This window comes from Salvelinus sp. IW2-2015, linkage group LG1, assembly GCF_002910315.2.
Source record: "Salvelinus sp. IW2-2015 linkage group LG1, ASM291031v2, whole genome shotgun sequence".
In the NCBI taxonomy this organism is placed as follows: domain Eukaryota; kingdom Metazoa; phylum Chordata; class Actinopteri; order Salmoniformes; family Salmonidae; genus Salvelinus; species Salvelinus sp. IW2-2015.
The window spans coordinates 48,015,269-48,031,401 of NC_036838.1; the positions used below are offsets into that span (position 1 = coordinate 48,015,269).

The 16,133-nt window shown below is 41.5% G+C and overlaps 1 protein-coding gene across 1 annotated transcript in view; it reads left to right on the top strand.

The window, feature by feature from the left end:
- The first annotated feature begins 677 nt into the window (after positions 1-677).
- LOC111968735 (opioid growth factor receptor-like) overlaps positions 678-16,133 on the top strand; it is a 21,655-nt gene continuing 6,199 nt past the window's right edge. Inside the window, 5 exon segments of the mRNA XM_023994572.2 lie at positions 678-1,165; positions 1,954-1,980; positions 2,553-2,613; positions 4,250-4,328; positions 4,436-4,502. Coding sequence (XP_023850340.1) covers positions 848-1,165; positions 1,954-1,980; positions 2,553-2,613; positions 4,250-4,328; positions 4,436-4,502 — 552 coding nt within the window. The 5' untranslated portion in view covers positions 678-847.

The following is a 16,133-nucleotide window of genomic DNA, read 5'->3' on the forward strand; positions in this document are numbered from 1 at the left end:
AACTGTTTTGCTGCCAGACAGCTTTATGTAGGCCCTAACAGTTGGTGGGCACTGTTTGTCACCGTTATAGTGCAAGTAATGTATTGTCTAGTGTTGTGTTGTGGATTTGCTGGCATGCATCCCACATTTATTTATTTTTTGCCCTGCCAAGATTTACATGCTAAAATCGCCACTGGGGTGGTCCAATCTCTGATGGTATGTATCCACATTTTACAGAATTAATTCTGTTTCAGTGTTTTCATTGCAATCAATGTTATTTTGGCATAGAGCTTCATGTAATCTCCAGTTCATATTGGTTTAAGAAATTTGCTAATCGTGTGTGAGTGAATTTGTGGACAGACTGAAATTCTAATTGTAATTTTATATTTTATAAATGACACACAGTAGAGAGCAAGAGGTCATAGGCCCATAGCGGGTGCATAAAGTCACTCTATCCTACAGTTATTGACCTATTGTCAACCATTAGAGCCCACAAGTGCTCATAGGATTAATGAGGAAAAAACAAAACAATCCCCAATAAATTATTATTTCGATTATGGTCACTTCAGCCTACTCTCTCCAATGCCTGCTGAATAACTCAGTGTGCTGGATTGGCTGGTGTTTATATGACGTGTTTTAAAAGCTGGTGGCACACATGACACTCTATGTAAAAAACGAAACTGAAAGTGTACAGATATTCTCCGAGTGCAGGATATCGTGGTGGCATGCTCAACTCGTCTTGATTTCATTCATCTTAACGACTGTTAACATTTGGAACGTTTTGAATAGCTTTTTTAATAGCATATTCTCTTATTAAGGCATGGTGTGCGCCTGGCTAGGGCTATTCCCATAGAATATAATCCATTCTATGTCTATGGCTATTCAAACAGGGAGAGCCCTGCCAGCGATAGTCAAATTGTTTGCTGAGCTGAGACGAAAATGTAGGATGTGTCCCAGGGTTGAACGGTTTTGGTTATGGCTAAACGGATGCTATTGCTCTACTATGCTTAAACGCGCCTTCTGGCGTTTAATTATACTCCCCATACATGCTTGGAGATTGATCATCCAAAATTGTCCTCCTGATCATCCAGGACTCATCCAGGACACCAACGAGTACTACTGCGAGTACGACTCAACATGGGAGGATCCAACAAGTGAAGAAACAAGTCGTAAGAGAACCAACAATGTAAGTATTCAGGTCCCTTGGCCCTGACGATACGTTGGTGCATGTGGTCTCAGCTGATGAGTTTGTAGAGTTTCAGAGAATGATGATGATACAGTAGGCCTAGGTTCCACCATAAAATACAGCTTGGATTAAATAAATGTAATATTCCAAAGAAACATTTACATTTGAAATATTTGTTAAATGTATATAACCATAATGACATGATGAGTAGGCTAATTAGGTTGTAGATTGGAGTTTAGGATCATTGGTTTTCTGTGATGTTGAAGATCTGTGTGTGTTTATTGAATTAGGCCTTATATGAAATGCTTGATCCAAGGCCCCACCTCTTGTTCCCTCTCATAGACCCAAGTCTGTGGAGCATTGTTATATCATTTTGCACCACTTCACATTGCTTAAAGGGGCTAATTGCAGTTGCTACATTCATATTTGTACTTATAAATTAATGATATGTACYCATTGATTATTGAAGAATATAACTTATAAATGATTTGTGAACTTAGTTCAACTGTCGTACCCCACCAGAACCTCAAAATATAAGCTTGTTTTACTCCAATGTTTGTAAAAAWAAAATWAAAAAAAAGTAAATGTAAACACACATGGTTAAAACTGGAATGTTGATATAATGGATGGTCAGCTCATCCATAGCTCTGTCTGTGAATTTGAAAGTGGTTACATTTCTCCCTCCCCATCCCTCAGCTTTTTACCGAAACAGGGTGGGGAGTACGCTTTGCTGTTGTTTCTACTGCTGATGGCCCCATTAAGAATTTTCCTTTTTTGTATTTTCTCAGTACACCATTCAGTCAACAAGGCAACGAGTAAGTATGTTCTCATTTCTTATATACTACTATGTTTATAAACAGGTTTATTGAGGGACATTCATCAATATTTAACTATTATTAGATGCCATTTAGTAAACGTTGCATTTGTACGGCATCATTGGATGTCACATGTTGTATTGAGTTGATAGGCAGGAATACTGATTATACCCTATCTTTCATACCTTCATATAAATGTAGGGTATTAATGGATATGGCTCCTAAAGTTTGCTAGAGTAGGTGTATGTCAGTGGTAGAATGGTATCCAGCCTATGAAGCTAGTGAAACAGTTCCCTTCCAAACAGTTCCCTTTACATATTGAGCTCAGACTCGTGGGCCTATCAGTATTGTTCAGGTCAGGTGTTTCCAGTATCTGCCATTTTCTCAACTCATGGAGTGAGTTCAGAAAATGTGTTTTCAGTCATACAGGTTTAACAGTTTCAGAAATGCAGCAAGGGATATGCAAAGTCCTCATTCTCGTCACAAAATCTCTGATATGAATCCTGTACTGTTGAAATTCAGGCATCTAACTAATTTCCCTATTCTGAATTTGCATTGCATCTTCTTTTCAGGATGATAGGCGTATGCCTAATTTACAGTTCTACCTTGGACAGAGGGCCTCCTCCCCTGATGGTAATCTACAGTGTCAGACCCCTTGACTTTTTCCACATTTTGTTAGGTTACAGCCATATTCTAAAATGGGTTAAATAATATTAAATCCTCTGAAATATATACACAGTACCCCATAATGACAAAGCAAAACAGAAATACCTTATTTACATAAGTATTCAGACCCTTTGCTATGAGACTCGAAATTGAGGTCAGGTGCATCCTGTTTCCATTGATCATCCTTGAGATGTTTCTACGACTTGATTGGAGTCACCTGTGGTAAATTGAAATGATTGGACATGATTTGGAAAGGCACACACCTGTCTAAATAAGGTCCCACAGTTGACAGTGCATGTCAGAGCAAAAACCAAGCCATGAGGTTGAAGGAATTGTCCGTATAGCTTCGAGACAGGATTGTACAGGTACAGATCTGTGGAAGGGTACCAAAAAAATGTCTACAGCATTGAAGGTCCCCAAGAACACAGTGCCCTCCATCATTTTTAAATGGATGAAGTTTGGAACCACCAAGACTCTTCCTAGAGCTGGCCGCACGGCCAAACTGCGCAATTGAGGGAGAAGGGCCTTGGTCAGCGAGGTGAACAAGAACCCGATGGTCACTCTGACAGAGCTCTAGAGTTCCTCTGTGGAGATGGGAGAACCTTCCAGAAGGACAACCATCTCCTCAGCATTCCACCAATCAGGCCTTTATGGTAGAGTGGCCAGACGGAAACCACTACTGAGTAAAAGGCACATGACAGCCTGCCCTGAGTTTGCCAAAAAGTCACATAAAGACTCTCATACCATGAGAAACAAGATTCTTTGGTCTGATGAAACCAAGATTGAACTCTGGCCTGAATGCCAAGCGTCACTTCTGGAGGAAACCAAGCACCATCCCTACGGGGAAGCATGGTGGTGGCAGCATCATGCTGTGGGGATGTTTTTCAGCGGCAGGGACTGGGAGACTAGTCAGTCAGAATTGAGGGAAAGATGAACGGATCAGAGTACAGAGATGAAAACCTGCTCCAGAGCGCTCTGGACCTCAGACTGGGGTGAAGGTTTACCTTCCAACAGGACAATGACCCTAAGCACACAGCCAAGACAATGCAGGAGTGGCTTCRGGACAAGTCTCTGAATGTCGTTGAGTGGCCAGCCAGAGTCCGGACTTGAACCCGATCAAACATCTCTGGAGAGAACTGAAAATAGCTGTACGGCAACAATCCCCATCCAACCTGACAGAGCTTGAGAGGATCTGTAGAGAAGAATGGGAGAAACTCCTCAAATACAGGTGTGCCAAGCTTGTAGCGTCATACCCAAGAAGACTCTTGGCTGTAATCGCTGCCAAAGGTGCTTCAACAAAGTACTGAGTAAAGGGTCTGAATACTTATGTAAATGTAATATTTAAGTTTTTTAATTGTATATATTAGCATACATTTATAAAATCCTGTTTTTGCTTTGGTAATTATTGGGTATTGTGTGTAGATTGAGGGAATAAAACTATTTAATCAATTCTAGAATAAGTCTGTAACCTACCAAGATGTGGAAAAAGTCAAGGGGTCTGAATACTTTCTGAAGGCACTGTATACTGTTTGTTGAATGCTGTGTAGATTTGACAAGACCCCAAGACATGGGCATTTGTAACTGTAACCTTTTCTCTGATAAGGTATCTACATTGAGGACTTTCACAATAACTGGTATGGGGATTATTCAAAACTGGAAAGAGTTCACTCATACATCCAATGGTCAGTTTCCTTAACATTTATATGGGCTTTTAATACATTTTTAATAATTTATGATTCAATTATTTTCTTTAAAAAATATATATATATTAAACAAACATTTGATTTAGGTTGTTCCCTCTTCAAGAACGAGGAATGAATTATCAAGCCAAAGAACTCACCAAGAAGGAAATTGAGGTACTTTGTTGCATAAGCCAAAAATATAGTAGTTTCTTTGAGGAAAGAAAGTATTCTCTACATACTGCATTTACATACTGTAAGTCATATCTATTGACTGGCGGCATAGAAATGAATGAAAATATATTGTGTCCATTATTGTCCTGACTGACAATCCGCTTCCTTCTCAGGCTTTTCTTGAAGATGAAACTGCAAAGAAGAGGCTGGTCAAGTCGTACAAGCTCATGCTGGACTTCTACGGCATCCAGCTGTCAAATGACACAACAGGGGAAGTGCGACGTGCTAATAACTGGCGCGACAGATTTGACAACATGGACAGGTTAGCAAGTTCTATATTTGGTCATTTAACTTATTTTCTAATCCTTGTAGCGGTCTAAGGCACTGCATCTCAGTGCAAGAGGCGTCACTACAGTCCCAGGTTCGAATCCAGGCTGAATCACATCCAGCCGTGATTTGGAGTAGGGCCATAGGGCGGCGCACAATTGGCCCAGCGTCGTCCGGGTTTGGCCGGGGTAGGCCGTCATTGTAAATAAGAATTTGTTCTTAACTGACTTTCCTAGTTAAATAAAGGTAAAAAAAATGAATACCTTTTTTTTTTTTATACTACAATTTCAGTTTTAAAATGAACCTTCTGTGAATAACAGTGCTGAGGTTAACAGTACCCTTGTATTTTTGTTGGTCTTGTGTTTTGTTTATGGTAGACATACACACAACAACCTGCGCATCACCCGCATCCTGAAGTGCCTGGGCACTCTGGGGTTCCCCCACTACCAGGCCCCACTCGTCCGCTTCTTCCTGGAGGAAACTCTTGTCAAAGGCAACCTGTACAATGTGAATGAGACTGTGCTCAACTACTTCATTTCCGCTGTCATTGTTCAGCAACAACGCAAGGAATTAGTTGAGTATGCCTATAAGCTCTATGAGGTCAAACATCAGTTTGTCGTGCCTAAGAAGATCAAGAGTACATTTAGGGAAGGGACATTCCCACGTAATAAGAACCCAATTGATCTGAAACCAGATCTGAAACAGAATGGCATATACTCAGATGACAGTGATGACAACACTACCAGTCATCAGTCTGTCTCACTATGTTAACAAGGGTAAGCCAACGGATAGGAGTGTAATGGGAAATTTGGTTAGTGACTTAGTGCGATTGGGAACGCCAAACAATGTGTGGTTGACACGGGTATCCATACCGCATGATAACGTGCGTGGTCTTGTGACTAGTTACACTTAGAGAAACAAAGGTACCAGTCAGGCCTCAAAGACTACTAGTGGAAGGAATCAAAACACCAGTGCTGATTCATCCTCTGAGTGTTTACCATTTATGCAAAATGATACTGCTCAGTCCAGTTATGGAGTTTTTGGTAACGGGAACTCTTTAAATATCCACCTACTCTAGCGCCCCACTACTGATTCTCTGAAAATAATAGCTGCAGCTATTAAGCAATCACAATGTGGACCTAGTGGTGTAGTTTCAGAGACAATTACTGATAATCGGAGAAAGCGAGCTAGACATAAGCAAACAGAGCATAACCTTAAACTTAGAAGAGTTTCAGGGGAAAATACTAATAAAGATGATGATGATGATGATGATGATAGAAACAATAAGGGAGCTGCAGATAAGCAAGAAGAGAGTGAATCAAGCAGAGAGGTTTCAGAGGACAATATTAGCACGTCCAGTGAAAGTTAATTGAGTAAGAAACCTGAAGAGAAACTGCCATGCCCAGCAAAGGAAAAGTTACTCCAGGGAAAGATTAAGTGTTTGAGATAACGTGAAGATTGATTAGAGTATTCACCCATGCCCTGCACTAATTAAGGGAGAAAGAACAAGTATGACATGAACCGGCGTGGGAGCGCGGCGAAACGGCTGGGGCGTGGGAGCCTGTCGAACCAGCTGAGGCCTGACGTGRGATGGGCGCCTGTTGAGCCAACCGGGACAAGAAAACCTCTCGAGCCAGCTAGGGCGTGGAAGCCCGACGACCTGACTTAGGCACCCCTGGTTCCATCAGCGGCGGCCCCCGGACCCGACGTCACCACCAACCGGAAAGCCAGCACTCCCCGATGCTTCATATGATGGCTTCAGGATTTTGTAGGACTGACGCTGGAGAAGAGAAGCAGGTACGGGGAGTAGAACATTTAATATGGAACAGACATCAAACAGGACAGAGACAGCGTCAGAACCATGTATGCAAAGACAAACTAACTTTAATCCTGAAGCAGGGAACAGARCTTGGGAACAGACAGATAAAGGGGAGGTAATGACCCAGGTGATTGAGTCAAGGTGAGTCCAATAATTGCTGATGCTTGTGACGGGGGAAGGCATACTGATGGTGGCAGGAGTGAGTAATGCTGGGGAGCCTGGCGCTTTTGAGTGGGAGAAGGCGTGACAAGAAAATAAATGTGAATTTACTTATTTTTTTAATGTTTCAATGACAAGTGTCAACTGCAATTAGCAATACTATAGATARCAGGGTTGGGGTCAATTCCATTTTAATTCCAGTCAACTCGAGAAGTACACTGAAATTCCAATTATTTTCAACGCTTATAAATGAGGAAAATGTGGATTTGGAATTGGAATTTGGTTTACATCTGAATTACAATACCTGGAATTCAAATGGAATTGACCCCAACCTGATAGATACACCCAATCAGTGCTTTACTGCTGATTATACAATTACATACTGTTTCCAATGACTTCAGACTATAGCAATCAATGTGTTTACCAAATTCTCACAATATCCATTCCAGATATATGGCTTATTATTCCTCTACTTTTTTTAAATTGTAATTAAACACATACCAGTATGTACACAAATACATTCATATTTATGTACCAAGGAAGGTGAGGGAGTTAATCAGTTACTTCCATGTGATACTTAGACAGAAGAAAAGTATACATAATATATAAATTACATGGTATCATAAACTCAGTTGAATTTAAATGACCTCAAAATCAGTTTCTTCAAATGTGACAAAAATCATAAAATATGAAGTGGCAAAATGACTACAAAGATGTTCAGACCTTTCAACTACAAGAGCATTGTACCTTCAAATCCTTAATTCCCAATAACATCTATTTGCATAGTTATGATGCTGAAAGTGAAAGTCACAGTGTGATTGATTTACTACATCGAAAAGTTGTCCAAAAAAGAAAAACAGTAGCTAGGTTTCCATCCAATTGGCGACAGATTTTCATGTGAATATTCTAAAATCTGCATAAAAACAATAAGCGCAGATTTTCATGCGAATATTCTCAAATCTGCATAAAAACAATATGCGCATTTTCCCACCAGATATGTGTTTCCATCAAATTGACTTGTTGCAGATAAAAGGTTGTGCGTGATGACATACTGCGCATAAAAAAAWAAAAAATTGTGTTTAAATTCCCATGCACCAAATACATTTTCTTTATGTAAATGTGTTTCCCTCACAATTTCAACTCTACTGATGGTTTTCTCACAAAGTGTTTTGCGTTATATAGTCTGGTATTGGCACGTGCGCTCTAACCAACAGTGCTGTCTGCGCCTTCTTGACTAGAACGCATGATGAGATTATTATTATGGACAAAGGAGCGAGATTATTTGTCAGGTGGCAGCCAAACGATATTTTGGAAAGGAGGATCAAGCTGTAGGATCTTGCAATTTCACCACCCTGTGAAGTTCATCATAATTGATTTAATCTGTTGCCTATCTGTAGCATGATTTCTCATAGAGTCATAGTGGGAGGACCACACATGTCATCACGTGATTCCAAAATTACTTTGATATGATGGTTATTATATCAATATTTGCACGCATAAAAGCATTTCCATCGACAATTCTCGCATAATTCATTTTACAGACACAAAAAGATCCAACCTTGTCTAGTGTATTTGTTTAGTGGACATTTGGAAAGTTTACACGAAAATCGTTATTTTTCCATCAGGCCTGTCATGACGTGTTTTATCCGACATGTACTTTACTCTTTACTCGCATAAAAAGGTTGGACCTGGTTATTGCAATGTATTTTTGTCAGTTTCCACTTCTGCAGTTTTAGCACTCTCCTTTGGGACATTATTTTTTGTAAATTCTTTGCTCTTGCTTCTGTCCCAGTGGTCTCTGTGTTTGTCCGTCTCTAACTCTCTCCCTGTCTCAGACCCAGTCTTGTGCTCTAGTCAGTAATATTTATTCTGTTAGGCTCCCTCTCCCTAGCTTGGCTGACGCAAAGACTTCAATTTAGGTGTTAGCCAGACTACTCTCTCCCTGCCTCTGTCCCTGTCTCTGCTCCTGAATTTGTCCCTTTTCTCTGTCTCTGTCGTAGTCTCTCCAGTCAGTGACCATTGTCCGGTCAGTGACCATTGTCCCATTGCCTGCATTAGAGATACTAAGCAACCTAAATCACATCCACACATTATTACAAAGAGACATTTTAGAACTTTCAATGAGCAACATTTCCTGTATGACCTGGGGTTGTATGATTGGAAGGCTGTGTCCTCTATCTCTGATTAAGGGTAAAGGACAGCTCTAACTCATGGTTCATGCATGAATTAGCTGAAAGATTTCATGAAAGAAACTTAGCTTGGGCTAAAGCTAGATTGACTGATTCTACCTCTGACTGGCAGTCCTTTAGACATTTGAGAAATAGATGTCTTACTCTGGTTAGAAAAGCAAAGTCAACATACTTCTTGAATTTTGTATCTGAGAATGTTGGAAATCCATCTATATACTGGAAAGTGGTCAGATCTTTGAAACAAAACTCCACCCCCTCATTGCCCCAGTGGGTTATGACAGCCTCTGGTCCCATAACAGATAAACATGAATAAAAGTAGCACTTTTAACCATTTTGCATCAACTGGCTACCTATTTGAAATAATCGTTTCTGAAAAAACAAAAAGTGCCATTAGAGGGAGTCCTTCATTCACCTATAAACAGGCTGGACCTTTCTAAATTCACTACATTTCTTCATTTTTCTTTACAAAGCTCTGCTGCACAAGCTTCCAAAATATCTGACTTCTCTGTTAAAGTTATTGAGAATTTTCCAGACAATGTGTGTCAATTATTTATTTCAGAAGAAACCAGCAAAACTTAGACATTAGACATGCACCTGTCTTGTGTTGTGATACACCCTGGTTTGAATCCAGGCTGTATCACAACATGCCGTGATTGGGAGTCCCATAGGGCGCCACACAATTGGCCCAGCGTCGTCCGGGTTTGGCCGGTGTAGGCCGTCATTGTGAATAAGAATTTGTTCTTAACTGACTTGCCTAGTTAAATAAAGGTTACATTTTTTTAACATCTAAAGACACTACAGCCAAATGAGATGGGAGACCACGACCAGTCCTTCACATTATTATTTTTGATCTTTCCAGTGAGTGGTGGCAGTCTTTCTGAATTCATAAAGTAGAATCTGAGTCAACGGTCAATGCGCAAGACTGCTCTCTACACATKAAAACAAAACTGAAACTATAAAAGTGCAAATGAGCCATCGTGGGGCAGTGTGCCCACAAAAGCCTGGGACTTGGCTGGAGACAGTACAGGGTCGTATTCATTAGGCACCAAAYAGAATGAAAATGGACTGAAACTGCAAGGGACTACCTAGTTTCCATTGCAAAAGGGAATTTTGCTATGGTCCGCACCAAGGAATACTAGCTAGTACTTACATAGGTTACAACAGTGCTACCTTACCCTCTTCCTGGAGATCTACCATCTTGTGTGCATCAGTGGCGTGTATTCATGTATGCCAAGCCAGGAATTCCAAAATATTTGACCAATAAAAATGATATAATAATTTCTCTCTCATCTCTCTGTGTTTCATAATTTTCGGTCAATTCGCAAGTTGTTGAATCTCAACGGAGATATCATCCGAGTGAGGGAAACAGCGCCCCTCTGTCTCAGTATGTGTAGGCCATGTATATGAAGCTGTCTGGACCAAAAGATGTCTAGACATGTTGCCGCCATAGCATTTTATTGATTGATTAAAATAATTTGCCAATCAGCGTTGAGCTGAACTCATCTGTGGGTTGTCCTGGCGCAGCGAAACACCCCTCAAGGTAGGCCAGTTTGGATTTGTCTTCAGACCAATCAAATCACTTCCTAAGCAAAACGTAATTTTCAGAAAAACGTGTCTGTTTATGGTCAGCTTGTGTTGATGTCCTGCAGTAGCTAGCTTGCTAAATCGTCCATTTCCTAAACCATGGATGGAGATGGGGATTTGGACTTGAGGTTTTGACTTAATTCTCTGTACAGGCCAATGACTATTATCTAACCATAAATGAATATGTTGTACCACTGGCCTGAGACGATTGAAGTTCAATATGTAGCCTAGATGTAGCCTAGTAGGCTCACGTTAACTATCTATCTAACTCACTAACTTAGCTGGTTCATTGTTGCCCATTTGAGGAACTTAGGCTAGTAGCAAGCATTTTAGTTAGGTAGCCTATGACAACAAAAACTAAAAGTGTACTGTATGACAGAGCCATAGACCATTTTGCCAACATGAAAGAAAGGAGGATGGCATTGACATTCAATTAGTCTACAAGTGGAGTAAGTAACAAAAATAATGTTTTACTTGCGTGCGTACGCACACACACACAGAAATCAGGACCATGAACAGCCACATGATATTTATCAACATTGATTGGACTAAATGGTTTTTGGTATGTTTAAGTTTGATTTAAGTGCATTAAACAAAGCATAGATAGCCTTGTTGATTTGATGATAAAAAAATCTAATGTTATTTTTGTCACAGTAGGGCGCTTAAGTACTGCCAAAAGTCTGAGAGCACAAAATTCAAATGAGCAGGTGAACAGATGCAATTATTGCTTGCAAATATTAAGTTGCAAGATGGCCAATGCGATTAAAACTACACATTCGTTTTTTTCATGTTCATAATACATCAGTTACATGTTTGAGAATGTGTTTACAACTACAGATGACTATTTCATGTTCACCACTCATTAGTTAGGCTTACACACTTCCAAACTGTTTACAACTACAAATGTATTCCACGCGATCATATCATTAGGCTTATATCAATGATTTACCTCAACACTGGCCACATGACTTCTTGCAAATACTGGTGGTCGCGGGAGGATTTTAAGGGGTCGCGGGAATATACACTGCTCAAAAAAATAAAGGGAACACTTAAACAACACAATGTAACTCCAAGTCAATCACACTTCTGTGAAATCAAACTGTCCACTTAGGAAGCAACACTTGATGACAATAAATTTCACATGCTGTTGTGCAAATGGAATAGACAAAAGGTGGAAATTATAGGCAATTAGCAAGACACCCCCAATAAAGGAGTGGTTCTGCAGGTGGTGACCACAGACCACTTCTCAGTTCCTATGCTTCCTGGCTGATGTTTTGGTCACTTTTGAATGCTGGCGGTGCTTTCACTCTAGTGGTAGCATGAGACGGAGTCTACAACCCACACAAGTGGCTCAGGTAGTGCAGCTCATCCAGGATGGCACATCAATGCGAGCTGTGGCAAGAAGGTTTGCTGTGTCTGTCAGCGTAGTGTCCAGAGCATGGAGGCGATACCAGGAGACAGGCCAGTACATCAGGAGACGTGGAGGAGGCCGTAGGAGGGCAACAACCCAGCAGCAGGACCGCTACCTCCGCCTTTGTGCAAGGAGGAGCACTGCCAGAGCCCTGCAAAATGACCTCAGCAGGCCACAAATGTGCATGTGTCTGCTCAAACGGTCAGAAACAGACTCCATGAGGGTGGTATGAGGGCCCGACGTCCACAGGTGGGGGTTGTGCTTACAGCCCAACACCGTGCAGGACGTTTGGCATTTGCCAGAGAACACCAAGATTGGCAAATCGCCACTATGAAAGCAGGTTCACACTGAGCACATGTGACAGACGTGACAGTCTGGAGACGCCGTGGAGAACGTTCTGCTGCCTGCAACATCCTCCAGCATGACCGGTTTGGCGGTGGGTCAGTCATGGTGTGTGGTGGCATTTCTTTGGGGGCGCATAGCCCTCCATGTGCTCGCCAGAGGTAGCTTGACTGCCATTAGGTACCGAGATGAGATCCTCAGACCCCTTGTGAGACCATATGCTGGTGCGGTTGGCCTGGGTTCCTCCTAATGCAAGACAATGCTAGACCTCATGTGGCTGGAGTGTGTCAGCAGTTCCTGCAAGAGGAAGGCATTGATGCTATGGACTGCGCCGCCCGTTCCCAGACCTGAATCCAATTGAGCACATCTGGGACATCATGTCTCGCTCCATCCACCAACGCCACGTTGCCCACAGACTGTCCAGGAGTTGGCGGATGCTTTAGTCCAGGTCTGGGAGGAGATCCCTCAGGAGACCATCCGCCACCTCATCAGGAGCATGCCCGGGCGTTGTAGGGAGGTCATACAGGCACGTGGAGGCCACACACACTACTGAGCCTCATTTTGACTTGTTTTTAAGGACATTACATCAAAGTTGGATCAGCCTGTAGTGTGGTTTTCCACTTTAATTTTGAGTGTGACTCCAAATCCAGACCTCCATGGGTTGATAAATTTGATTTCCATTGATMATTTTTGTGTGATTTTGTTGTCAGCACATTCAACTATGTAAAGAAAAAAGTATTTAATAAGAATATTTCATTCATTCAGATCTAGGATGTGTTATTTTAGTGTTCCCTTTATTTTTTTGAGCAGTGTATATTACATGGTATCATAAAGTCAGTTGAATTTAAATGACCTCAAAATGAGTTTCTTCAAATGTGACAAATTCATAAAATATGATGTGGCAAAAGGAATAAGAAAAATAGGGGAAAAAAGGAATTTAAAAAATGGTTAGACCTCTACAAGAGCATTTTACCATAAGATCCTTTGTCATGTTGAAAAACATTCCCAATAACATCGATTTACATTTACAGTTGAAAGTCACAGGGTGATTGAGTTACTACAGAGACAAGTGGTCCACAAAAGTAAGACATTATGATGTGTTTTAATCACTTTCCAGCTCTGCAGGTTTATCATTCTCCGGGACATCAGATTTGTTTATTTATTTTTTCTTTGCTCTTACTCCTGTCTCTGTCTTTGTCCCTCTCTCTCTCCCTCTCCCTCTCTCTGCTCCAGGACCTATCCCTTCTCCTGTCTCTGTCTTTGTCCCTCTCTCTCCCTCTCTCTCCTCCAGGACCTGTCCCTTCTCCTGTCTCTGTCTTTGTCCCCCTCCCTCTCTCTGCTCCAGGACCTGTCCCTTCTCCTGTCTCTGTCTTTGTCCCTCTCTCTCTCCCTCTCTCTGCTCCAGGACCTGTCCCTTCTCCAGTCTCTGTCTTTGTAGGCCTTCTGATAATTTAGTACTAAGGTTAACTCTTGTATCATGTTCACATCTGTTTAATGCTGCCTCTGCAGACCATGTCAACAGAATGACGTAGAGGAAACAACACCATAATGTGTTATCATTACATACTTATAGTGGGAGAAGGCGGCTGGATGTGTACCCCAGTGAAAGTGTGGACTAACTCAAATTCTTTTGAGTATACTGCAATAATGACATCTTTTCACTTTTATGTTGAAAAGTAGGTTAGGCCTATAGATGGAGCTGATGTTCAACACAGAGCAATAATCATGTAGGTGGTAGGCCTACAATATGGCCCATCAAAGGCATCATTTGACCAAACCCATATCAACAAAAAGGTGTAATGGGTTTGCACTCAAAAAGATGTTGCATTAAGCTTACTTCATTATTCTATTTTTCTTAACTATTTTCATTGTATCAAGGATAGCGTACCAAACACATATCACTCAGCTGTAAACTGGATTGGCTGGTGTTTATGACTTCTTGCAAATGCTGGTGGAGGCACATGACGTAGTAAAACACAAAAGTGAAACTGTACAGACATTCTCCGAATCCGAATGCAAGATATCGTGGTGGCTCTCGTGGATTAGTCAATCATAAATCAATCTTTGTTAACCTTTAGAACATTTTCAATAGGCTACAGAGTACATTATTTTGTTATTAGGGCAAGGGCGCGGCAGAGTTAGTGGGCGTCCAATGATAATCGGAAGAGAGCTGGCCCGAGCAGTAAGTAGTCAAATGCTTTACTAAATTGAGACGACAACTTTTTAGAATGCGTCGCGGGATTTTACGGCTGTGTCCATTTTTCCTGGTTCCAGTTCTCTCCTACTTACCCTGGAGATCGATCGTGGAAAATAGTTTTGCTTGGTTTTTGGAACTTACAGGGAGATGTATCTTGCCAAATGATCCTGACAGTCCAGAATCCCTTCCCAGTGAAGGAGCGGGGAGTCCAGAATCCTTTTCCGGTGAAGGAGTGGGGAGTCCAGAATCCCTTCCTATTCAAGGAGTGGGGAGTCCAGAACCCCTTCCCAGTGAAGGAGTGAGGAGTCCAGAATCCCTTCCTATTCAAGGAGTGGGGAGTCCAGAATCCCTTCCCAGTGGAGGAGTGGGGAGTCCAGAATCCCTTCCCAGTGGAGCAGTTGAGCTTCGGGTTCTCAGGTCAGCTAGGTCATATGATGTTGAAGACACGGATGAGTACTACTGCGAGTACGACTCGACATGGGAGGATCCTCCAAACAAAGAAACCAGTCGTCAAAAGTCCCAACATGTACGTACACAGGCCCCTGGGCCCTGATCACATTTTCTTTGTGTGGACTCTCAGCAGATGAGTTTTAGAATACTGTAGCCCATGGGGTATTCAAGTCTTCCCCTATGAGGTACGGAACCTGCTGGATTTCTGTTCTACCTGATAATTAACTGCAGCCACCTGGTGTCCCAGGTCTAAGTCAGTCCCTGATTCGAAGGGAACATTGGAAAAATGCAGTGGAACTGGCTTTGAGGTCCAGAGTTGAGGGCTGTAGCCTATCATTAAAAGTATCTTATTGGCACCATAAAATACAGATGAAATATTTAATTTTCCAAAGCAAAATTTACATTTAAAATATTTTTACCAATGTAGGCCTAGAATAATGGTAACAKAATATTAATAACTAATCCTTTAGAATTTTCAGACACAAATCATTTCAAATGCTTGGCTCAATGGCTTATACATGTGCTCTGTCATATGCCCAAATCTTCAGATAATTTTAAGACCTCAGCAGATTATGATTCACTACTGTTCTTTGTACCTCATTTTCACTGTTGTATTTCCTCAGGAGTGGGTACACCAGTACACCGGTTGGTTGCAACCGCCCTATACAGGTTGAGTGCGGTCTTAGTGCCAACATCGGTTTGTGGTGGTAAATAGACAGCTACAAAAAAATGGTATGGTAAATAGTATGGTCTGCATTTTATCATGAGTTATTGTAACTCAGGCGAGCAAAAATTTGATGCTTCCTTAACATTAGAGATCGCTCACCAATTGCTGTTGACAAATGGACACACCCCTCCTCCCTTCGTCTTACCTGAGGCTGTCGTCCAGTCTTGACGATGCATAGAAAAACTAGAGAGATGTATATTATCCTTGTCCCCATTCAGCCATAACTCTAAGAAACATAGAATATTACCGTTTTCCAGGTCCTGTTGATAGGATAGTCTCAAATGGAGCTCGTTGTCACGTTCCTGACCTATTTTCTGTTGTTTTGTATGTGTTAGTCGGTCAGGGCGTGAGTGTGGGTGGGCATTTCTATGTTTTGTGTTTCTATGTTTAGGTCTTGTAATCAGCCTTATATGGTTCTCAATCAGAGAC